Source organism: Lagopus leucura, unplaced genomic scaffold (assembly GCF_019238085.1).
Source record: "Lagopus leucura isolate 7727_CA_CO unplaced genomic scaffold, USGS_WTPT01 Super-Scaffold_100024, whole genome shotgun sequence".
In the NCBI taxonomy this organism is placed as follows: Eukaryota; Metazoa; Chordata; class Aves; order Galliformes; family Phasianidae; genus Lagopus; species Lagopus leucura.
In genome coordinates, this window is record NW_024962276.1 from 7,937,559 (window position 1) to 7,960,701 (window position 23,143).

Sequence of the window (23,143 nt, forward strand, 5' to 3'; positions counted from 1 at the left end):
TTCAAAGTGAGAAATGAGCACTGCATAAGGTAAAGAGCTAAGAAGAGCAGACTGATCCCCACTGTTAGCTAATTGGGTAGCCCTAGAATCCACGCAGGGTACTTATCTGGCAGTACTGTGGTGTAATAAAGTCATCTGGTTCTGAGTTACTTGGGCAGCTAGACTTCAATGCCCAAAGGCTTTTTAATGTCCTATAGAAAGGGGCTGAACTAAGGGAATATGAAGGCTGTTACTTCATGCAGCTTGGTAGGAAAATTGGGTAGAAATAAACTTCCAATTAAAATACTTATGCTGTAATTGTAGTATTAATGCTCGCCAAAAAAGCTGTACCAGTCATTGACTGAAAGAGTTTGCAGCTTTTCTTGTTCAAGCTTAAACCAACTCCCTGTAAAAATGTTTAAGTTATCCATTTGTGACTGTAGTTGCATACTCGACTTGTACAGTAAGTCTGAAGAGATATCTGATTTTCACATGTATGTGCATTTGGATACACACAGATTGAATACCCACAGTAACGTATGTCTCAAATTGGGCTCATCTGACTACTGAAAAGACAATTCTTTCAGCCTTTTTGCTCGTAGCATATGTTTAAAAATCTCATGCAGATGCTCCATTTTTCACTGCTTTGGTAGAATCACAAACTGAACTGTAAATGGTGGCTGCCTGCTTGATCAAGTTCTGCTGCAGAAACTGCCTGCTACCCAAATTTGTTTTTCCTTGGATGCCTAAAATACCCAAAGTCAAATAGAGGGAATTTTCTGACATGTCAATTTGATCTTGATTTAAAATTATTTTGCTCTGCACTAATTCATTTGCCCAATCAATTATTAATCTTTTTGAGTTTTCAAATGTGCTTTCTTGCTGTAATCTTACAACTAATCCTCTGATCCTTAATCTCAGAAAATGCTTTTTGTATTCTTTAAAAAAAAATAAATCAGTACTTTGCTTGATATACTTGAAAACTGCCTTGAAAAGTCAGCTCTGCTCATTTTTAAGGTGATTACAGTGCAGTCTTGCCCTGTTGCCAAATTGCATGTAGTACTGCATCTTTTCATATGGTACTGCTTAATTTATTTTAATTGTTTGATGAAAGTAGAACAGTCATTTTTGTGGTTACTTAATGCAGTTGCCCAGTTGGGCTGCAGAACAAAAGCTTTTATAAATGTGCTCCAGACTGTGTAGGAATGGGGAACTTCTTAAGTTTTTAAACTAAAGAAGCTTGAAAAGCAAGGCATAGAAAGATCATCTCTTTCAAACTGAGCTTTTGCAGATGTTTAAAGATGTTTTCATGTTAGAGAAAACAACAACTGATGAAGGGTTTTTTTGCCAACATAGAAATTCTGATGAAAATCGGAGTGATGGTTGTGAGGAAGTTGGTTAGAAGTACTTCTGTTGTGGAACGGCTGGGATGCTTTGTCTTCTCAGATCGGCGTTCCACCCAGGGAGAGGTGGAGCAAAGTTGTGCTGCTTCCAAGAGCGGTCAGACTGATTTTTATTTGTATTTTTTTTTGCCTTATTTTTAGCTTGCAGTGTGCTTTCAAAAGAAAATGATGGTAGAATTTTGGAAGCTTTTTAGTTTGAAAACTACCATCGTCTTTGGTACCATCTTTAAGAGGAAAAAAAAGCATGGAGTAGTCCAGTCATTTTGAAATTTCTTTTAAATTGTTTCCTTTGAGAATTGTAATGGAGCGATTTTCTAATAGGTTTTGGTAATAAGGGAGATGTTTTTATCTTTGTGATCGCATAACTTTTGTTTTGTGTTGATGTGAGACATTCCCAAGGGTTGTTAACATCCAGCTTTCAGTGTAACACACTGTTCTTATTCTGAAACTGAAGGAAGACTGCTTTTTCAAACGCAAAAAACCAAAGTATTCAGAGTGTGTGCAGTAAGTTGCTATGGATCTGATTTGTATTTCAGTTTGCATGTGGGTATATACGTTCTTTTGCCTTTTTCTTTTGTTCTGAACCCAGGAAATGTACCTTCACCGAATGCTCCTTTAAAAAGAGTGCTGGCTTACACTGGCTGCTTCAGTCGAATGCAAACAATTAAAGAGATACATGAATATCTCTCTCAGAGGCTGCGTATAAAGGAGGAAGATATGCGCCTCTGGTTGTACAACAGTGAGGTAATGTTGGTCTGCTTTTGTCTTTCTGTTTAGCAGCGTATGAATACTGTATATCATGTTATTTTATACGTGCATAGAAAAAATGAAGGCCATAAGTTCCCTTTGTTACTTACAGCCATTCATGTCTGAGAACTTGGACCAAAATGTGTAAATAAAAACTTCACTGACTTCACTTCAAAAAAAAATGAAAGTTATATTCTGGTGTTATTAGCTGGATAAAGATCAATTTTTCCTGTAATATGTTTAAAAATTGGCAGTTGGCTGACAGATTAATACTCATGATGTAAATTTTCGTAGAAACTGTTCTGAATGGAAGTAAAAATATGTGCTTTCATTGATATACACAATACTGTAGGGCTCTGCTGATGCAAGCCAAACACACAGGATGTCTTCCAAATGTGTATGAGAAGAAATGACAGTGAGCAAGCAGTATTCCTCCAAAGCACTGAGTACATGTAGTTCTCTATTGAAAAATGCCATCTAAAACTGGAGCATTGAAACAGATACTTGTGCTGATCAGTGAACTGCTATATTTAATTAATTTCAGTTAATTAATTAGGAAACTGGTACTCTTTTCTGAAAAGAAAGTTCATACTATGTTAGTTTGATTGCTTTGAGACTAAAACATCCTCAGAGAATAATAACTATGAAGTCTTTTTCTCCTGCAGAATTACCTTACTTTGCTGGATGATGAAGACCACAGACTGGAATATCTTAAAATCCAAGATGAACAGCATCTAGTAATAGAAGGTATAAAAGGAGGATATGAAATGGTTTTCGCACTAAGAACAAATGGTTTTTTGACTCTGTGTATCCTTAATATGTTGTGCATATTGCACCACAGAGTAATTGCCCACGCTACTACTCAAATGTATTTGGCCTGCTGTCCAAGTATTTATTCTTTGGAGATGTTTTGAGAAGGAAGAGTATGTGTAAATTTTAACCTATCTTGGATAAACTGAGAAAAATACTGAAAGAAATACCAAAGCTGCAATCAATTCATTACTGCTAAGTAGGAACTGGAACGCCAGAGATAAAGTGAAATCTGTGTGATATGGTGCATCTGAGGCTTTTCCATTATTTGATTCTCCCCTGCCCCCACTGATTTTACAAGAATTCATGTTATGATACTTGTGTGAACAACGTTCTTACAAGTGAAAGGTCAGGACAGCTGCTGCAGTCCTGTTTCAGTCCACATCAGGTTCCTTTCTAAGAACTTCATTACAAGCTGTGTTTCTTTTCCAGTCTGCAAAGAACCAAATACATTTCTGCTTGACTGACTATGCTCACAGTGAAAAAGCTTTGTAAGCGAGCAAAGCCTTTCTTGTTTCAGTTTGTCGATTGAGTCTTCTGCCATGCAGTGCTGTGTCTGGCAGTTACTAATAAATTAGACCTTTGCCAGAGATATCAGAGTGCATGGATTAGCTGACTTCTTAAATTGGTTTGACCTGACTTTTTGTCTGATCTCTTAATTTGAGAAACAGATCCACCCTGCTCTTGTCCATAAGGTTACACGGGCTGTAAATTTGGTTCTTGTGTTGTTTCTGTAGAAGTTTCATTTAGCATAGTTTCATGTTACGCTTCAGGCTGCTGTGCCAGGTGGAATTGTCCTTCTGCCACTTGCTCAGTTCATATATTATCAATTTAAAATTGACACAGTGGCTCATCCAATTAACTGTGTTATCTGTGTTAAACACTAGACACATGGGAAGAAAGGAGTATTTACGTTTTAGAGGGGAGAGAGGGTCTGCAGGTATCAGCTGAAACGATCCTGAGGCTGTAGTTGAATGAACAGAATCAACACTGCCACTAAAAGAAGCCATCTGCTCCTCCTGTTTATTGTGTCATTTGTGGCCAACTATTTGTCACCTACCTGATGAGCTGGCTGTAAGAAGTAATACAGTGAAAAATAACTCTATTTTTTATTTTTAGCAATATTGGTTCCTTAAGCCAGATGCTGATGTGCCCTAGCAAGGACCGTGTCAATGCAAGACAGTGGCTTACGGAGGGAAGGGGTTCATGGGGAGGTGGTGGACAAGTTAGCTTAGGAATGAAATGTGTGAGATTTGTCACAGTTTTGAAGTACACATGAATCTTTTGTTAGTACACACAAACAAAAAAATACTAGTGATCATTCCTGAAATAATACAAGTCTGAAGGATGTATTTTTAAATATTGAAACAGGTACTGAAAAATTGTTACTTGACAAGAAAGAAATTTCACGGCTGCTCCCGTAGGACATTCTTGGCATAGTTGAAGCGATGCCAGCGTTAGAATGATTTTCAGTAACGATGGGAAACAACTGAAATGAAAGCAAAAGTAATAATATACTGAAAATAAACAAATGTATGATCTCATTTGCAAATTTTAATTAAGAATCTTTAGCTGTGTAAGATGACTGGAATATTTGGTAAACCAGAAAATCTTGTGCTGTATCTCTTTCTAGTTCGAAACAAAGACATGAGCTGGCCTGAAGAGATGTCTTTTATAGCAAACAGCAGTAAAATAGACAGACATAAAGGTAAGTGCTTGAGCCACAGTGAGGAGAAAAATCCAAGACTACATTGTACTGAAACAACTCATTTTAAGTGTTGTTAACATTGCAAATGGTTTTCTACACCCATGGGGCTTTGCATGTTCTTTCTGTTTTGTTAACTTAGATGCTAGTAAAGTGTGGTAGGTGGATCTGTTGATGGATGTATTTTCAGGCACTGAGATGCAGCAGTAGCAAATTCTGGATTTTGTGGGTTTCATCTTTTTTTGATGGTAGATCAAATCCAACAAAATACTGACTTCAATTTCTGTTGACATGAGCAGAGCTGGGAGAGCGGACGCTTTGAACAGGCTGGCCCTCTGTAGGATCTGTGCAAGCTGTAGTCTCATAAGTGGGAGCAATTTCAGCTGTAATGGTTATGGTGAAAAGGTTGTATTCTGAACTTCATTCCTGACTAATCATTCACAGCTGCTGAATTGACATAATTATGTTTTCTTTTTCTCAGTTCCTACTGAGAAGGGTGCTACTGGATTAAGCAATCTGGGTAACACATGTTTCATGAACTCCAGTATCCAGTGTGTCAGTAATACGCAACCTCTGACACGGTATTTCATCTCAGGAAGACATCTTTATGAACTTAACAGGTAATTTTTCTGAGACCATTGGCAGTTAGGTGTCATAGCATTTCTTGAGATTAGTTTCTATTTTCAGAAGTAGTATGAGCAAGTCCTTCCGATCCATCGTTATAAAATGTCAGCTGTGTAACAGGTGGTAATTTAGATGCATGGAGCTGTAACGTTTTTTGTTGTTGTTGTTTTGGGCTGAGTTAAAACAGTTCAAGAAGCTTTTGTGCTTCCTCATTTATATTCATGCGTGAATTTTGTTTAACTTCACTTTGGTATTAATTTCTTTGTCATTTCTAGGACAAATCCAATAGGAATGAAAGGACACATGGCCAAATGCTACGGGGATTTAGTTCAGGAGCTGTGGAGTGGGACTCAGAAGAATATAGCACCACTGAAGTTGCGGGTGAGGCTGTGATGTGTATTATTTAAAAGCAGAAAGGAAGAATTTCTTAAAACAACAGCAGATTTAATGCACTTTTTCTCAGTGTTAACTGTATTGGTTCAGGGACTCAAATCAGTATCTCCATAGAGAAAGGAAAGGAAATGTGGACTATGCTCTGTGTGATAGAAGTTGGCTATGAAGCCAACAAGCGTATCTGGAATCATCACTTTTTACTCCAAAGTGGTTGCAGTACTTGCTGCTTTGGGAAAGGCCTGCCTCCTGCCAAGACACCCATCTGGAGGTGGCCTGGGTGCATCTGTCCTAGGGGTCAGCAACAGAGCAGCTTTCTGTTGAACATAATCATGATTCAGCGGTCATGAGCTCAAAGGTTTTACCTGATGCAAATCAGAGGTTCTAAGATGTGGATTTTCGTAGCTCTTGTTAGGAATGGAAGATCATGCATTACCTGTCAGTAGTCTCTCATTCTGAAAACATAGGGAGTTGTCTTTAAGTCCTCACAATTGCATTTGTGTTTGTTGACAGCATGTGATTTCTCTATGACATTGCTACAACTTTTGTCATGTAATGTGATGTAACTTTCTGGCTTTTTTGTAGTGGACAATAGCAAAATACGCTCCAAGGTTTAATGGCTTTCAACAGCAAGACTCGCAGGAGCTTCTGGCTTTCCTTTTGGATGGTCTTCATGAGGATTTGAATAGAGTTCATGATAAGCCATATGTTGAACTGAAAGATAGCGATGGTCGGCCAGACTGGGAAGTAGCAGCTGAGGTATAGGTTTAAGTATTTTCATTTGTTTGTTTGGGTTTATTTGTTTTATTTTTCTTTTGCCTTCATAACAGTAAGCTGTTAGAAACTACTTGATTTCTATGTGTGGCAGTATTCTTTCAGAATTGGTCTTCTGAAACTTGTTAGATTTGTGATTTAAGGAGTCAGTTTCACATCTGATCTGAAAATGAGTTTAAATTAAATATTATAATAAGGTATATGGATGATACTTCACAGTCATTTTGAATGACTTCAGAATAGTAGGACTTTTTCTTTTTTTTTTTTTTTCAAGGGATGGTCCTTTCAGAAATACTTCAAATGATGTTATGTTTTGATCATCTTGTTAGGGGAAGGAACTGTCTTCACTCCCACGGAAACTGAAAACTCACTAATTTTAATAAATCAGTAAACTGTTTCTGTGGAAGTACACTTGAATTCCATAGGCTGACAGAACTTGAGATGTCTTCCAACATAGCCTTTTCCTATAGAGCAAGCAAGTAGACTGCAACTTCTAACTTTGTGTTGTTTCTCTGCAATTTGTTTTAGGCCTGGGAAAACCATCTGAGAAGAAACAGATCAATTGTTGTAGATTTATTTCATGGGCAGCTGAAATCACAAGTTAAATGTAAAACTTGTGGACACATAAGCGTTAGGTTTGACCCTTTCAATTTTTTATCCTTGCCTTTGCCCATGGATAGCTACATGCACCTAGAAATTACAGGTGAGTCGTGTTACTTAACTCCCTATCAACTTGCCTGTGCTAAAATAGAAGCTCTACGTAGAATGGATTTCCAAGGAACAGATCTGAAACATTCTAAATTCATTTGTGTCAGCATTTACACTTAAAAAAGTATAAAATGAAAATCAGGTCTTAGTGGAAAAAGTTACTTCCGTGTGAGTATGTAATATTTTATTTCCATTAATTCTTTCCTGACTTGCTGACCGTGGCGTTTCTTTTCCCCTTTGAAGTAATCAAGTTGGATGGCACTACTCCCGTTCGATACGGCCTGAGATTGAACATGGATGAGAAATATACGGGTTTGAAAAAACAGTTAAGTGAACTCTGTGGGCTAAAGCCAGAACAGATCCTACTTGCAGAAGTGCACAGTTCCAATATAAAGGTAAAAAAAAAAAAAAAGCTGCAAATTTCTTACTGTTATTTGTATGTGTTGGCACGTGTCCATTCTTCTTGACGTTAAGCTTTGTATTCCAGGAATGTGAAATGATTGAACTGAAAGTGTGATTAAACAAGTCAGCTTGGCTGAATCTCTATATGAGCTTCAGTTTATATTTCAGTCTTAAACTGTAGCTCAATTTGTTTGAAATTAAAATCAGAGTAAGCTGAGCAAAGGTAAACAGCTTGTAAATAAAATGAGAAGTAAAAGCTTGCAGAAATTTAATTGAATTCATTACTAGTGATATTTTTAGAAAAACATGACGTAGTCATCCTGTAACAAATCTCAAGTGAGAGTGCTGTGATGAGCTTAAACACTGTCGAGAGGCTGGAGACTAAAGTAGAAGCTCTGTACAGAGTGCATGATATGCTTACATCGATGCAAAATGATCTGCTTGTTGGCTCTCCTTTCTCCTTTTGGTAAGGTGTAAGAAAGCAGATAATCTGATAGGTGTAATGTTTTCAAAAGAGCAAAACGTGTTCAGAGTCACAGAAATACGGACATATCTGACTGATCTTCCCTTTTTCAATGAAGAATTTTCCTCAGGACAACCAGAAAGTCCGGTTATCAGTGAGCGGGTTTTTGTGTGCATTTGAAATACCAGTTCCAGGATCACCTACATCAGCATCAAGTCCTGTGCAGTCAGGTAAAAGAAAACGTTCTTATTTCCCATTCATGTAAAATACTCAGTGCTTAGGAATATAAATACATATGTAATAGGAATATAAATAGAAAGTGCAGGAATTCAGGAGAAAAACCTGCTTAGTACAGTGTGAAAGGTGACACTCAAAAACAGGACACAAGTCCAAGTTTTGGTCTGCAGAGGTGCTGTGAGCAGTCTCTCTGTGGGCTGATTCAGATTCTTATTATGCTTAAGCCCAGCATAGCGATCTGAAGATCACTAGATATACATCTCAGTTAGAAATATGCAAAATATTTTGTTACTTGTGAGTTGGCTCTGGTGTAGGATGTATTTAAAAAAAAAAGTCTTCAGTTTTTGCTTTTTTAAATTGTTTGTGGTTTCATAGATTGTAAATGCCTGTTATTTCTTGCTCTTGCATACTCAGGGTTTTGCAAAATTTTAGGCAAATAAAGGATTATGACTAAAAGACTACCTAAAAAGCTTGTGATGCATTATGATTGATGAAGCTGAGTAAGAATGTAATTATCTATCTGCAGATATCTCAACTGGATCATCAGCTAATGGAGCACCTAACATAATGATGAATGGGGACCTTCCCAAACCAACCCTGATTCCAAATGGAATGCCAAATACTGTTGTGCCATGTGGAACAGAACGTAGCCTTGCCAACTGGACTCTCAATGGTCACGTGCCTGTGCTTTCTGATAGTCCATGTACAGGGTACATAATTGCAGTCCACAGAAAAATGGTTAGTAGATTTTGCATTTGTTTTAAACGATTTGTGTAACACCTAGAGAAAGTCAGAGAGGGTATTCTATCTACATCTGTACGATAAATTAATACGTATTTCTTATAAGGGATCATGAATGTTTCCCTACTGTATGTATTCTCTACTGTGTAAGCACCAAGTTATTTGGACGTACAACTCTTGTAGATTTCAATAGTAATGTCTACTGTTGATGTATTTTTCTTCTGTGAGTATTGGCATGCTTACCACTTCTCTAATGTGAGATGCATACTTGGGTGCTCCCCAGCTCCCTGATTAAATGTTCTAGGATTCTTTGAGCAGAAAAAATCCTTAGAGGAACTACTTGAAATGCTTTTCTTCTCAATTATATGAAACAGCCTTATTTCATACACAGAAACAGTGAAGATGCATAGTGCATTCATAGTTCATTCTGTTGGCATTAACTACTCTTCATAAAAAGCATCTGTAGTAGTGTTGAACTCTAAATGTCAAAGTTGGATGGCTGACCACCTCAAATAGCCATGTATTTGGTGTGCACTGTCTTCATGTCTTCAGAGCCTGTTGACATTTACAGCTTAGTGGATGTGGGCTGGGAGGCTATTTTAATTGACTGCATGTTTGTATGAGACTTTTCCTGCTTTGTTCTCTCAAGTTTGGTAGAATTTCTTAGGCGTTGAGTAGAATGCTTTTGAGCCATTATAGCTTGTTAGTTGTACTGGTTTGGGTAAGAGGAAAGAGGAACCTATTCCAGCAGTCCTTCATTGTCAAAAACCTAATTGAAAGGGTCAGTTGTATACAATTTTTGCAAGGCCATAGCAGCTTACTGTACCCAAGTGTCATTAAGCTGGTGTGATGTCTTTGTTGCAAATGAGACATGTAGCACAAAGGCCAATTTGTCTGTGTGGAGTAAGTTGTGTATTCTGTAAATGTAAAGATTTTCCTTCTATACAGAATATAAGCTTGCCTAGTACAGAGATCATTTGGGAGCAGATAGTAGCATCACTAAGTGTCATCTGCATTACAGTGTTGCTGTCTGATGAGAAAAGTAAGAAATGTGCATCGTTTGATATGCAAAAAAATGTACATAGTTGAAGCAGATGTATGTTGATGTGGTGTAGTGCTTAAATAACATTAATAATTAATTAATAGCATTGCTGTGGTACCGTAAAGTAATACAAAAAGGCTTTCAGGCAGTTTCAGCAGAACTGGAAGAAAAAAAAAAAAGATGAAAAAATTGCTGGAATAGTGCACTTTTAATAGAATTAATAGTTTGTTTTAATAGCTGAAACCTAAAATATAAACCAAGGTCAGCATCCTAGTCGTCATGGTAAGAAGGGGTAGTATATACTTGTATCTGAGTCATTCTTTTTTTCCATTATGCAGATGCGGACAGAACTGTACTTTCTTTCATCTCAGAAGAATCGTCCCAGTCTCTTTGGAATGCCACTGATTGTTCCCTGCACTGTTCACACACGGAAGAAGGATCTGTATGATGCAGTATGGATTCAGGTTTCCAGGCTTGCCAGCCCCCTCCCCCCTCAAGAAGCTAGTAATCATGCACAAGACTGGTGAGTTTGGCATGCCAGCTTTTGGCTTGAGCTGTGTAATGCTGTAGCTGAGAGATTTGTTTACAAGATTTTAAAAATACTTGGTTTTCATCTTCATGAATTTTCACTTCTCATAAAGCTCTGTTGAATGAATATATGCTTTTAAATGTATAATTAAGTTTTTAATGTCAGCAATTCTAGAAATAATTGTGTGCTTCTATTTCAAGTGATTTCTGCCTATAGATTACATCTAGTGGGTTATTTTCATAAGAATTCATTTCAGAGTCCTGAAGTTTAATAATTTAAAAAAACAAAAACCTTTAAATCCTTGCAGTGTAGCTAAATGCAGCAGGCCTTCCAGTTGCCCTTAAAGATATGCTTGGCACAACTTAATTGGTTCATTCTCATGCTCTGATAACTCATTCAAATGGAAAAATAACACAGCTGCCATGTGGTCCCATTTCATACATCTTAGCAATAAATTACTGCATAGTTTGTTATGCCAGGGACTTCTAGCAGTCTTGTACATTGTTTCATGCTGTGTTCTCTTCTGTTTCAGTGATGACAGCATGGGATATCAGTATCCATTCACCCTAAGAGTGGTTCAGAAGGATGGAAATTCTTGTGCTTGGTGTCCGTGGTACAGGTAAATCTTTAGACTTAAGGGAATCACTTCAGCAGAAATGTAATCTATGAAAATGGGATTTTGATATATTTTGGTCTTCAGAGCTAATAGCAATAAGAATCAGAAATCTAATTTAACCAGCACCCTCACGTGGCAGACTTGTGCTGCAGAATAACTTTTGTGACTCAGAGCTGTAAGTTCTGCTGACAGAAACCTTAAATTTGGAGAAAGTCAGGAAATCATAAAAACCCAAAAGCCTTTTAACTCCTTACCATCTGCTGTGTGTGTGTGTCTATGTGCAAGCACATACATGTACTTGTTCAGGTGATTTGTGGGGATTTCATACAAAACTGAACTTTTAAAGTACATTATCTGCCCTCAATCATTTCTCTGCTGTTCAAAGGGTAAGAACAGAAATAGGATGGTCTGAGATTCACCCTGGGCACATGCTTTGAAATTTTCCCTAACAGACATGCTACTGACAGTTTCAGACCTTTACAGTTAGGTAAATGTGTGTTTGCCTGTGGAAACAAAGCATTGTATTTGTGTGTGCAGCAAGCAGCTCCGTTCAACAATATGCACAGGTAGGTAGCTGGAATTACTCAACTGCTTCAATTTCTCATGGGTATTAAAATTCTGTACTAAACCAGCCCTAAAAATCGTTTTGTAAAAATGTCTGTATTTTTCTTAGAAGTGTGAAGTAATGTAAAATCGGACAGGTTTTGGGCAGTGTACATCCCACATCTTTTTGTCTTAGATTTTGTCGTGGCTGTAAAATTGAGTGCACAGAGGATAGAGCTTCTGTTGGGAATGCTTACATTGCTGTAGACTGGGATCCAACAGCACTCCATCTGCGCTACCAGACATCCCAGGAACGGGTAAAATTGCAACAGAAACCCTTTGTTATTCCGTAGTTCACCAAGATAAAGTTAATAAATAGATTTTTCTAAGGGTGCCAGTGTCATAAACAGTTATCCCTGAGTAAACCTATTTGATTCATTGAGTCTACAAAACCAATCTAAAGATAGTCATGTAGCTGAGTTGAACTCAACCAGCTATTCAGAATTTTGTGCTCTACAGATTGTTTTGTAAGCTGAGAATAAGGACAGATTATTTGTATGTTTGCCTCTTCATAAATGAAATATATTTTTGCTAGAATTTGTTGCATCTGGTTTCCATTCTTAATTAGCGTAGGATGTTATTTGTGTGATACTGTGAACAGAGGCTTCCTCTGAGCAATTTGTGTGTATTTCCAAGTCGGATACAGTTCTATCTCACTTCAGATTGTAGAAGAGCATGAAAGTGTTGAACAAAGCCGCCGAGCTCAAGCAGAGCCCATCAACCTGGATAGTTGTCTTAGAGCCTTCACCAGTGAAGAAGAACTGGGTGAAGATGAGATGTACTACTGTTCCAAATGCAAGACCCATTGTTTGGCTACAAAAAAACTGGATCTTTGGAGGCTTCCTCCCATTTTGGTATGGTATTGTTTCATTTTCCTCCACAGCAATAAAAGCAAAGGGCATTGGTTAAAGATTTGAATTGCTAATTGTCATCTTGTTCTGACTAAGTTGTGTTTTTGCTCATGGTCTCAGGAGGGCCCTGACTTAGTTTGCAGCACACGTTTCTGTAATGCAGGCAAATAACTTGAAATAAATCTCATATCCCTTTGAATCTTTTTAGCTGAAACACTGCAGCAAATGGTGGCATTTTGTATTCTGTTTCATCTGCTCTGACAGAGTTCACACTTAAACAGTCTTTTTGGCAATGTGATTTTTTGTCTAGTTGTGTAACCACCTCCTTTGTTTCTTTCAAACTTGGTAGGTTATGCAAAACACCACTATATTTGTCACTGAAGAGAAGCAACTTTTCCATCGTTTCCCTGTGAAAATATTAGTTCCACAACGCACACTGTCACATACTACATGGTTAATGTTTTATTAATAAATGATAAAATGTGTATGCTTTGGGGGGAAAAAATACATTTAACAGTGAAATTACTCTGATATAATACTTTAATTTTTTTAACGTATTTCTCTCCTTAGATCATTCACCTGAAAAGATTTCAGTTTGTAAATGGCCGCTGGATAAAATCTCAGAAAATTGTTAAATTTCCCCGAGAAAATTTTGACCCAAGTGCCTTTTTGGTACAAAGGGATCCAAGTCATTTTCAGAGAAAACAATTAATTCCTCAAATTGACGAAATTCCTGAAGCACGGATTCTTCAAGGGGATGCTAAAAAAATAGATCTGCAGATCACTTGTTCAACAGAAGGAGATGTGAACAGAAGTCCATCATCCCTTAACACTGCTAATGTCATGAATAATATCAAAGGTAGGCAATTATTAGGTAGAATTCCATTAAGTGCTGATAATTGGGAAAAATTATATGTGTGTGTGTATATATATATATATATGTATATATATATATGTTGCTAAATCACTACATTATTCTGAAACATTCACCACTTCTGTTTTTTGCCTTGGAAAACTTAATGAAGCTTTGCTATTTTTTAAAAAGAACATTACAGAATACTGGTACTTCCATGTCTGTGTACAGTGGGCAGAATTGAGTCTGAGGAACGTGCTTCTACATGAGAGTTAAATGGGAGTGTTGGTGGGGGTGTGTGCACAGCTACTTCTACTTTTGTGTGGAACGGTGTTCTCTTAATATTTGATTATTTGCGAAAATCTGGACGGTGTGTTTCCTTAGCCTAATAGTCCACGTGTTTTTTCCGTTCTAGCATCTCCATCTCTGGGAAGGAAGAGTGGAACCAGCTGTCCTTCGAGTAAGAACAGTAGCCCAAACAGTAGCCCAAGGACTTTAGGAAGAGGCAAAGGGCGCCTGCGGCTACCGCAACTGGGGAAAAACAAACTGTCAAGTAGCAAAGAAAACTTGGATGGAAGTAAAGAAAACTGCACTGACCAGGAACAGAAAATTGCTTCTGATCGAAGTGATGCTTTTACAAGGGGGCAGAATTTGGGTGGTAGTCAGAATGAACTGTATACTGAACTGTATACTGCTCAGGACAGTGAGGTAACTCTAGCCAACGGATACATCTGTGAGCAGAACGCGTATAGCAACGGTAGTATCAACGGCCAGATTGATAGCCACAGCGAGGAGGATATTGCAGATGACCAAAGAGAAGAAGTTTGTGTTAACCCTATTTACAACCTATATGCAATTTCGGTGAGTTGGCTTTTTGTGCGAGTAGACTATCTTTGTGGCATTGATTGACTGGACGTGTTTATTGTATTCATTACAGAAAGTAAAGGTTGATCAAACAGGAGAAGAAAGTGTAGTCAGCAAAATAAATTTGCCTTTAAAACTGAGTGAAAAGTACGTCTCTGCTTAGTGCTTTTTGTGCTTGGTCATATCCAGTCATTTAATTAAAAAAAAAAAAAGGGTAAAAGCAAAATAGAATTAGCAGGAACACTGATATTCTTTATGAGATGAGAAAAATAATGTGAAAATTTGATAGCAAAAGAAATTGAAGGACAGAGGGAGACTGGCTGTGGATGGGGAATGTTCAGCTGCTGGGGCCAGTGTGCACGAGGTGTCTGGCGCATGCAGTGTGCTGCTACTTCAGAGGAAAGAGATTTTGTTGAAGAGAGTCTCTATCATTTAAGCATCCTTGGCAGGCATAGATTGTCGTCAACCATTGCTCCATAAAAAATGGTGAATTTGTTCTGTGAATTCTCAGCTGTGATGTCTGAGCGTGAATTTTTTTCTTCTTTTTCCTCAGTGCCATTCAGGAATTATGGGAGGGGGTCACTATGTCACTTATGCCAAAAACCCAAACAACAAGTGGTACTGCTACAATGACAGCAGCTGTAAGGTAAATCTTCTGTTGTAACAAATTGCAGCCTCAGGTATCTAGATTCAAAGAAACTTGTTTTGTGTGAACTCTTCTTTTAGAATCATGAACATCTCAAATATTGCTTCATTTAATTATTCTTGTGGCGTTTTTGTTTTTTAACTAAAATTGTACGTGATGCTTCTTTCAAGTTAACATTTGTTCACCAGCTGCTATCATGTGGTTAAGGGAAGATGCTTGTTTTGTACAAAGATGGAAATGCTTCTGAAAATGGAAATCCAAGAATGTGTTTTCATGACACTTGTTGTTTTGTATTCAGTGACTGAATAATTAAGTTCCAGTATTTCTGAGTATTTGCATTTGGCTCTATGAAATTTTTACACTTTCCAAGTAAATAATTGAGCTTGATAACTGTAATGAGGAAGGCAGAAAGCGTGATCCTTCTAGTTGTGAACAGCCTCTAAAGAGTACCGTTTCCAAGGCAATTGTGAGTATTGTAAGTCGAGTGACAGTAACACAGTTGTACCAATGTGTATTTCAGAACGTGTTTTTGTGTTTTGCAGGAATTGCATCCTGATGAAATTGACACCGACTCTGCCTACATTCTTTTCTATGAGCAGCAGGGGGTAGACTATGCACAATTTCTGCCAAAGATTGATGGCAAGAAGATGGCAGACACAAGCAGCATGGATGAAGACTTTGAGTCAGATTATAAGAAGTACTGTGTTCTGCAGTAAGAGGATGGTCTTCAACAGGCAGTTTGATGAGTATGAGGGATAACACCCTGAAACTTACATTTGGCAAAATGTTATTGGGACAGATAAGCTAAGTGTAGTTATTGTACCCTGTGATCTGAAAGCACAAAAAGAAAACCCTAACTAAACAGCAGTTAATATAGAGATAGTATTGTTTCGTTCTGTTGTCTCACTACATGCTCTAAATGTTTCTGATGTTAAGACATCAGGCTGAGACTGCCATTGGCCTTTAAATAAAATGGTTTGAGAAAAGCCGACAAGGACCAAATAAGAGCTAAATTTAATAGTCCAAATAAGAGCTAAGCAAAGTAGTGTAGAGTTCATCACCTATTCTAACGACCCCCTACATTTCTCCTTAGATTTAAAATATGGGGAAAAAATGTAGTGTTGTCTTTGGACAACATGATGTTGCTACCTCCTTTTTCCTGCAGTTTTATTGCATTTTACTGGCAAAATGGGGAAAGAAAGAGAATGGAAAGTAGACAAATTTAAAGAATGAACACCAGAAGTAGGAAAGCTTTCCAGTTTTGCCACCACTAATGTATCAGTTGCTTTCTTTCTGTATGTTGGGAGCACAACCAAATCCTAATTTGGAAAGAGATTAATTTCTACACTTGAATGGTTTATTTTACCTGTGTTTTCTCCACGTGTTGGCTGTGCAGATCAACATGTTTCAGGAATGGCTTTTCTGCCTGAGAAGTGCTATCTTAAGCTTTTGAGATGCCTCGAGAAGAAACTTCAGGTTGAAGAGAGTAGCGGTGATTGCACGCGCGGTGTCTTAAAATGTGCACATTGCACAAGATGTTCCCAGCTTTTGGAAGGAAAGATGCTTGAGCTTACGTTTCATGACTGGTGTTGCTTTTAAGTTTGCACTTTTAAAAAAAAATTCATATAATTCAAAAACAGTTTGTTTTTGTTGTTGTAAGGGCTCTGGAGTGAATGGCTGTGAATTAACCCACTGTGTATTTCAAACCAATCAGAAGCTGTGGTTGTCAGGTAGCTATCGTAGCATTCATGGGTTTTTATTTTTTTTTTATCGATTTCTTAATTTAAGAAGGTTTCTTTCTTTCAAAATTCGGTTGCCTTTTGGAATCTTCTGTTTTGCAACAGGTTATGCATATACTTACAATTAAAACAGTTTTCGTACCCTCGCAAGATGCTCTTTTGAGTTAATGGGCTTATTGCATTGAAGGAGAGAATGAGCAAGTCTTGGCAGAGAGCAGAAAAAAGATGGTTATTTTTTGAATAGGCATTTCTTGAAACATTTTCAGTGTTAAAGCGTTAGCATGTGTAAATGAAATGTTTCACACTTTCACCCCTTTGTTCTTCAGCTGAATCTAAGATCTTGCCGATTTTGTCACGTGTCATCTTCCAAATTATCTGGATTTTCTATTCTCACTAACAGTTGATATTTACCTTGCTGATTTCTGAAATAAATTTTAGGCTTCTTTTTAATGTGTTTTACAAGAATGCCAAGCCTACCAGTAAGTGTTCAATTTTCAGAAGGATCTGGGTTTTATCTATTTAAGAAATTATATCAGCTGATCTTGCTGTCTGCGTTCAAGCTAAAACCTCCCAGTCTGCGGAGGCCATGCCGCTGTCAGGGCAGCAGATCAGTTCCAAAATAAGTATTGTCTTACTTGTGAAGTGTTGCTCCCTGTCCCATATGCTCTTTTATCTCTAAAGTGATCTGAACATTGAGACTGAAGAAAAATTGTGAACGTCTAAGTTAGAAGCTTTTTTCGGTTCCCATTTGTCTATTCCTCCCTTCCCAAACTCCATGAAAAGTGAAAGATTTTTCAACTGATTTACTTGGAAATGTTTTATTTAAGCAGGTAGCACAATCTACTAATGTTATTTGATCTTCTGTGTTTGTTACATTGGTTGTAATTAATTTTTTTTAAATTAAATTAATTCATGATTTAGTAGTAAATTTATTAAGTTAACTATTAACTACATTCACTTTGTAAATTATTGTATAAAGCTTATTGACAATGCACTGACTTTAGAAAGATGTTAATGTACATAAATACCTTGTAAATAAAATAGTGTTGATGTACTGGAATATGAGCTGTATTAAAAAAAAGGTATTGGTAATTGTATATGGAGTGAACCTGTTTATCTGTAACTATATTATTCAAACAAATTAAATACTGTGGATGCAGATAGTGTCGCTTCTTGTCAGATATTTCTAACAGCTCTCTTCCTTAAAGTGCCTGTGCTCTTTTGATGAAGCTCAGATGTATTTTTCAGTTCACAGGGTTGACATGTGTGAATAAGTCCTTGTCATTGCCGGCATTGCTCGTAGCAGTGCTAAAATTACTCGATAGTTCTGAGGTTTAAGTTATTTTACTTCTCCATTTGAGGACGTGCTGTTCAGATTGTAGTGTTCGTCCATTTAATCCTATTCAAAATGCGTTCAGTGAGAACCACAGGTGGCAGCTGGGGGTTGGACTGATGGTGTCCTGTGGGTCTTTTCCAACCTCAGTGCCTCTGTGATTCTGTGGGCTTTGGTATCAGTCTGAAAAGCCTCGTGCACTGAATTGCATTTAATTAAGCAATGCTCTCATTTTTTCTGCGCTGTATTTTTGCTGTTGGATCTCAGATCGGTGATGACTGAAATCGCAGCGGGCGAATCTGAAATTCCTAACTAACTGCACCTGGGAATTCTTCTGCAGATTATTAAAGGTAGGGGGGGGGTCTTTTTTAACATTTAATTATTTTTGTTTGTGTGTTTTGGGCAACTGAAATTCCAGCTATAAAACTTCATTCCGGGTTCCCGTACAGCGATAAACAACGAGGCCGTTGGAGGCCTCAGCGCAGGCCTCGCTGTGGCGGCGGCCCGGGCGGCTGCGGCGCCGCGCTGCTCTGTGGAGCTGCGGCACCGCGCGAGGGCAGCGCAGCCCCGCGGCCGCGCGGCGCTCAGGCGGAACGAGGCCTTTCGTGGAGTCGCGGTGAGGAAACGCGAGCGTTGCGGTGCTGGGGACGCCTTCGGCGCGTTGTTTATCGCCGCAGGGTTTTGCCTCACCAGGTAAAACGACTTCTAAAGCTAGATTGCTTCGTGGCACAGGAGAATCTGAGGTGGGGTTGGTAATGCTGTGCTGAAGCATTTCTTCAGTGTTTGTTGTATAACTGGTAGACGTTCTAGAGCAAGTGGAATTCTTGTTTCGGTCAGTGGAAATAACTTACAATCATACAAAAATCACAGGCTAAAGGCAAATGCACGTTGAGGAGTGTGGTTCTTCATCAGGGCTGTGGAGCAGTGCAGCTGTGCTGCTGCTGATGGCTCTTCACCTGTGGTCTGGAGGATGAAACTTGCTCCCACAGCCAGCAAAGGAAATTCTCCTCTATCTGAAGGAAAGGACTCACATGGAGCACAGGCCGTCGTAGTTTCCAGCCTGTAGTTTTAGCAGAGAGCTGCCTTGCTGGATGGAAGAGGAAGCGTTCCTTGTATGTCAGATGCGTAGCACAGATTTGCAAAGAAAAGAGAACCAATATTTTCTCAAATATTCTTGTTAGTGAGAATTGAGTGACGTTTCCTCTAGAATCTTTTCATTGACTGATTATTCTTCGATGCATTGCCACTGGATTGCTGATGTGCCCCACTGATAGGTTTTAGTTGAAGCAAAATATCACATTAGCAAAGTGAGAAGTCAGAGGCAAAATCAACCATTTAAACATTGGAGTGGTATCAGCTTTGAGGCAAACGTGAAGAAATAAGAGGCAAAAATCAATCTTGCTATTGTTTGGATGCAAGCTTGCAGATAGGTTGCACTTCAGAAGTAAAATATCGCTTGAGGTTGTATGCACTCATTGGTTCATGGGATTTCTGAAAAGAAGGAAGCAGTAACCCAACAGCTCTGATAAGCAGATTGAAACTGAACTGTATTTTCATCTGAATCTATTGTTTTGTTTATGAAAGGTAGGTTTTGTATTTTCTCTTGCCTCTCTTGGTCAGTACTGCAAGTACTGCAATTTGATAACAATGATATTTATTCTTAAGCAACAATCCATTTCAAAAGTGAATGAAGTGATCTTAGATACATGAAGGGTTTGCTCTCGGAAACTGTCTGAAACAAGGATCTCAAGGTGCTTGATGTATGAGCACTCGGTCACGTATTTACTTCTTGACTGTGTATAGCACTGAGACATTTCCTCTGAGCAGCCACTAACTATACGAGACTTACTGATAATTATAATCATGACTTGTTTTCTTTTTTTCCCAAAAAAGGAAGTAAATCTGGCAACTGGACTGAAGACCAGAGTAAGATGGCCTGTCAGGAGTTGCATCACTAGGTGTTTGTTTGGTTTCAAATGTTTCCAAAAACAGTGTCGTTACACTTAGCTGGAAATGAACTATTGTTCTTATTTTTGGGCCCTTGAAGATGCTAAATAGATAACCAAACAGGGTGCATCAGGGTCTTCCTTGGACAGGGAAGCTGGTGTCTCAGTGGAAATGACACAGACTGTGCTGTAGTTATCAATTGTAATTGGAGTGTTAAACAATGGCACTTGTTGAGCGTAGCCTTTGCTGCATTAGAACAAGGGATCATGCTTGTGATAATTTCACAGTGATGTTTGCTTCATTTGTGCATTTGCAGTGTTGAAAAACTAATTTAAAGAATATCACCTATAGTTGCTTTTATCATGGATTTGTCCTGTTAAGGCTTTGAAAGTGAAATAATGATAATCTAGTTACCTAAGATGCTTGTATGTACTGTTTTTGGTAGTAAAGCTGGATTCAGTTCTGAAGTGTGCCACAGGCGTGAAGTAGACGAAGGGATCAACGCTGCCAAAAAACTGCAGCTGCTTTTTGCTGTTCAGTGCCTTTTGCTTCGGAAATGAAAACCATGAGGTCTGTCTGAAATCAACAAAACCACCTTGGCCTGAGCAAATTGATAAAGTGGCCTGTGTTAAAGCTCTGCCCCTTCTGTGTGTCAGCAGTAGGCAGGTAGCCTTTGTGTAGAGGCAATCAAGTCTGAGAACTAAGGCTGTTTTTTTCTCCTGTTAGAGAGAGGGGGAAACAAGCAGATGGGAAGGTAACTTCTCATGCAGAGAACTGTGTTTGCATCAGATTGGAAAGTGTGAATGTCCCAAGTCCTGTGAGTGCCCTGCTGCCAAGAGGAGTTGACTGCTGTCACTTCCCCCTAAATCTTAAAAACTCAACTCCACAAGTGATTTTTATCTTTACACCATTGTTTAAATCTGTTCTGAAGCTGCCAGCTGGAGTGTATCCCCTTGCTCCCTGAGCTCCCTTTGGCTAGCACAGGAGGTTGTGTCACTTATTTTCTCTATATTGCCCGTTTGTCCATTATCTACGGATTGGGGCCATTAAACGCCCTGAGAAAGCACACAGACTGTAGGCATGGCTGTCCCTGGCTGGCTGAATGCCCACAGGATCAGCGTATGTATTCATTTCAGCTTTTGTTGTACCTTTTTTCCCTTAGGACCAGTAAATGGAGGCACAAAATTAGTGAAATGTAGTCATTCGTGCTTGCTGATTTATTGTTTCATGAAAATAATCCTGACAGAATCTCAGAAGATTGTGCCTTTTGTTTGGGACCAACCTCCAGCTTCCTCGTTCACGTGTAAAAGATTTCCTGTTACTGAAAATTAGCAGCAATGTGTGATAAGGGCTGCTCAGCATATTGGCCACAAACTAGAATACTAAGAATGTTTTTCCATTTAATGAAAACAAGGATTTTTTGAGCACGTTTACAGAATCCAGAAACGCTGCTCTTCCTGCTGGTTGATCTCTTAATGAGCCTTAGTTCACAAAGGAACCAAAGCACAAGGATGAAATCCTGGCTTTTTTGTTACATAAAATTCCTACATTTGGATTCCTGTCTTCTATTCAATAACATCTATCCCTGATCCTCACCAAGGCAGAAACTGTTTTCATTGATCAAAAAAATAGGTATGTTTCTTCATTCAGACTGAGCGGATGGAGGTTGTTCTGTACTGTCTGTTGCTTCCACCTGGTGCAACATAGATTAGACAAGTAGACAAGCACATCTTCTAACTTACTCTTCCCTTTTACTACTGCCCTTTCACTACTTCCCAGCATGCTGTGACTTGGGTTGTCTTTACACCTTCCATTGGAGAGGTTTTGTTTAAGCAGATAGAAGAAATGAACTAAGCAGGCAAATAAATGGCAGAAGTGGTGGCTAGTTTTGAAATCATAGAAATAATCTGAGGTACCAATAGCTTGGGCTTTAACCCAGCCCTACAGGACAACAACAGAGAAAAACTTGGCCAGATGAGGCTGCTTGTTTGAAATTTGCTCAAAAATGATAAAGGAAGTGCAGCATTCAGCTGGACCCTCTTCGTGTTTTGCATACAATGGCTGAGATGGTTTGCAGATTAAAAATTGTCCCTTCACTCAGTGCAGCATTTTGATGGAGAAAATATTTATGTGTGTTATAAATAAGCCTTGGCCTCCTGATGAGCTGCAGGAAAACTGAAGGGTTCATGCTAAGAACTGGATGACAACAAAGGAAAGCTGCTGCTTCAGAGCCAGGAACAGGATCCAGCACCACCAGTGCTGAATTAAGAAAGCTTTACAAAATATGCTTGCCTTGTGATGTTTGGAGTAAGGAGACAATGCGAGGAACAGTGTGATTACAAACATGTGGCCCTTAATACTGTTACATCCCTCCTAAAAGTGCTTCATAGACGTTTGACAGTTGTCCCCATGCACTGCTCTCAGTGCTGGTGCCGTGCTGAAGCGTAGTGTGAGGGGAAAGAGGATGCAGGATTTGTTTATGAGGCCTTGTTTATGAAGATGAACTCAGCAGCAAGGAGTGGATGGACGTGTGCTGAGGTGACAGGGCCTCAAAGCAAACTGAAGATGAGGACAGTGAGCACAGCACACAGCAGCAGCGCATCCTGCCAGGGGGGAGGCGAGTGCCCCGGGCTGGGTTAGCAGGAGCCCGGCCAGCACAGCGGGGAAGGGATCTCCCAGAGACTTGAATTCATTGCCAAACTTACAGGAGTAGAATGGACTGGGTTTTAAAGCTCTGATGGTCAGAGGTTTACTTGGCAATCTAGTCAGTGCTCCGCCTGGATTCTGGATGTTTTTCTTTTGTGCTCAGATCCATCAGCAAATGGAACAGAAAGTTAGCTGAGGTTTTGTTAGGTGATGTTTTCCTTTTGACGTGCGAGAATGCTGCCTGGAGACTTTTAAATCAAAAATATTCACAGTGGGGAAGAATGCGTGTTCAAGGAGCAGGAAAGGATTCCTCACAGGAAGACCCAGATGATGTATATTGACCGCTCTGTTTACAATCTTGCTCATAAGCAAGTGAATTGGAAATGTTTGCTTGCCCATGTGGTCTTTTTATCTTCAGCTTTGCTTACAAAATGTTCCTGTTTAAAATACATTTGATATAATGTTGGCAGCATATCAGAGAACTAATGTGA

The 23,143-nt window shown here is 38.8% G+C and overlaps 2 protein-coding genes across 5 annotated transcripts in view; both read left to right on the plus strand.

Moving 5' to 3' along the window:
• USP32 (ubiquitin specific peptidase 32) overlaps positions 1-17,786 on the plus strand; it is a 58,345-nt gene extending 40,559 nt beyond the window's left edge. For all 4 annotated transcript variants that reach the window (XM_042879671.1, XM_042879672.1, XM_042879674.1 and 1 more), the window contains exons 17-34: positions 1,972-2,126; positions 2,795-2,876; positions 4,573-4,647; positions 5,126-5,264; positions 5,544-5,649; positions 6,244-6,417; positions 6,961-7,135; positions 7,384-7,535; positions 8,124-8,235; positions 8,769-8,980; positions 10,364-10,548; positions 11,087-11,173; positions 11,910-12,030; positions 12,436-12,627; positions 13,195-13,483; positions 13,893-14,338; positions 14,895-14,987; positions 15,530-17,786. In XM_042879671.1, the coding sequence (XP_042735605.1) occupies positions 1,972-2,126; positions 2,795-2,876; positions 4,573-4,647; positions 5,126-5,264; positions 5,544-5,649; positions 6,244-6,417; positions 6,961-7,135; positions 7,384-7,535; positions 8,124-8,235; positions 8,769-8,980; positions 10,364-10,548; positions 11,087-11,173; positions 11,910-12,030; positions 12,436-12,627; positions 13,195-13,483; positions 13,893-14,338; positions 14,895-14,987; positions 15,530-15,703 (2,969 nt within the window). In that variant the 3' untranslated portion in view covers positions 15,704-17,786. The remainder of the gene's footprint in view (positions 1-1,971; positions 2,127-2,794; positions 2,877-4,572; positions 4,648-5,125; positions 5,265-5,543; positions 5,650-6,243; positions 6,418-6,960; positions 7,136-7,383; positions 7,536-8,123; positions 8,236-8,768; positions 8,981-10,363; positions 10,549-11,086; positions 11,174-11,909; positions 12,031-12,435; positions 12,628-13,194; positions 13,484-13,892; positions 14,339-14,894; positions 14,988-15,529) is intronic.
• Positions 17,787-18,669: 883 nt separating this feature from the next.
• Positions 18,670-23,143, plus strand: part of LOC122184804 (lysophosphatidic acid receptor 1-B-like) — a 38,079-nt gene continuing 33,605 nt past the window's right edge. Inside the window, exon 1 of the transcript XR_006180625.1 lies at positions 18,670-18,752. The gene's annotated coding sequence lies outside the window, so the exon portion shown is untranslated. The remainder of the gene's footprint in view (positions 18,753-23,143) is intronic.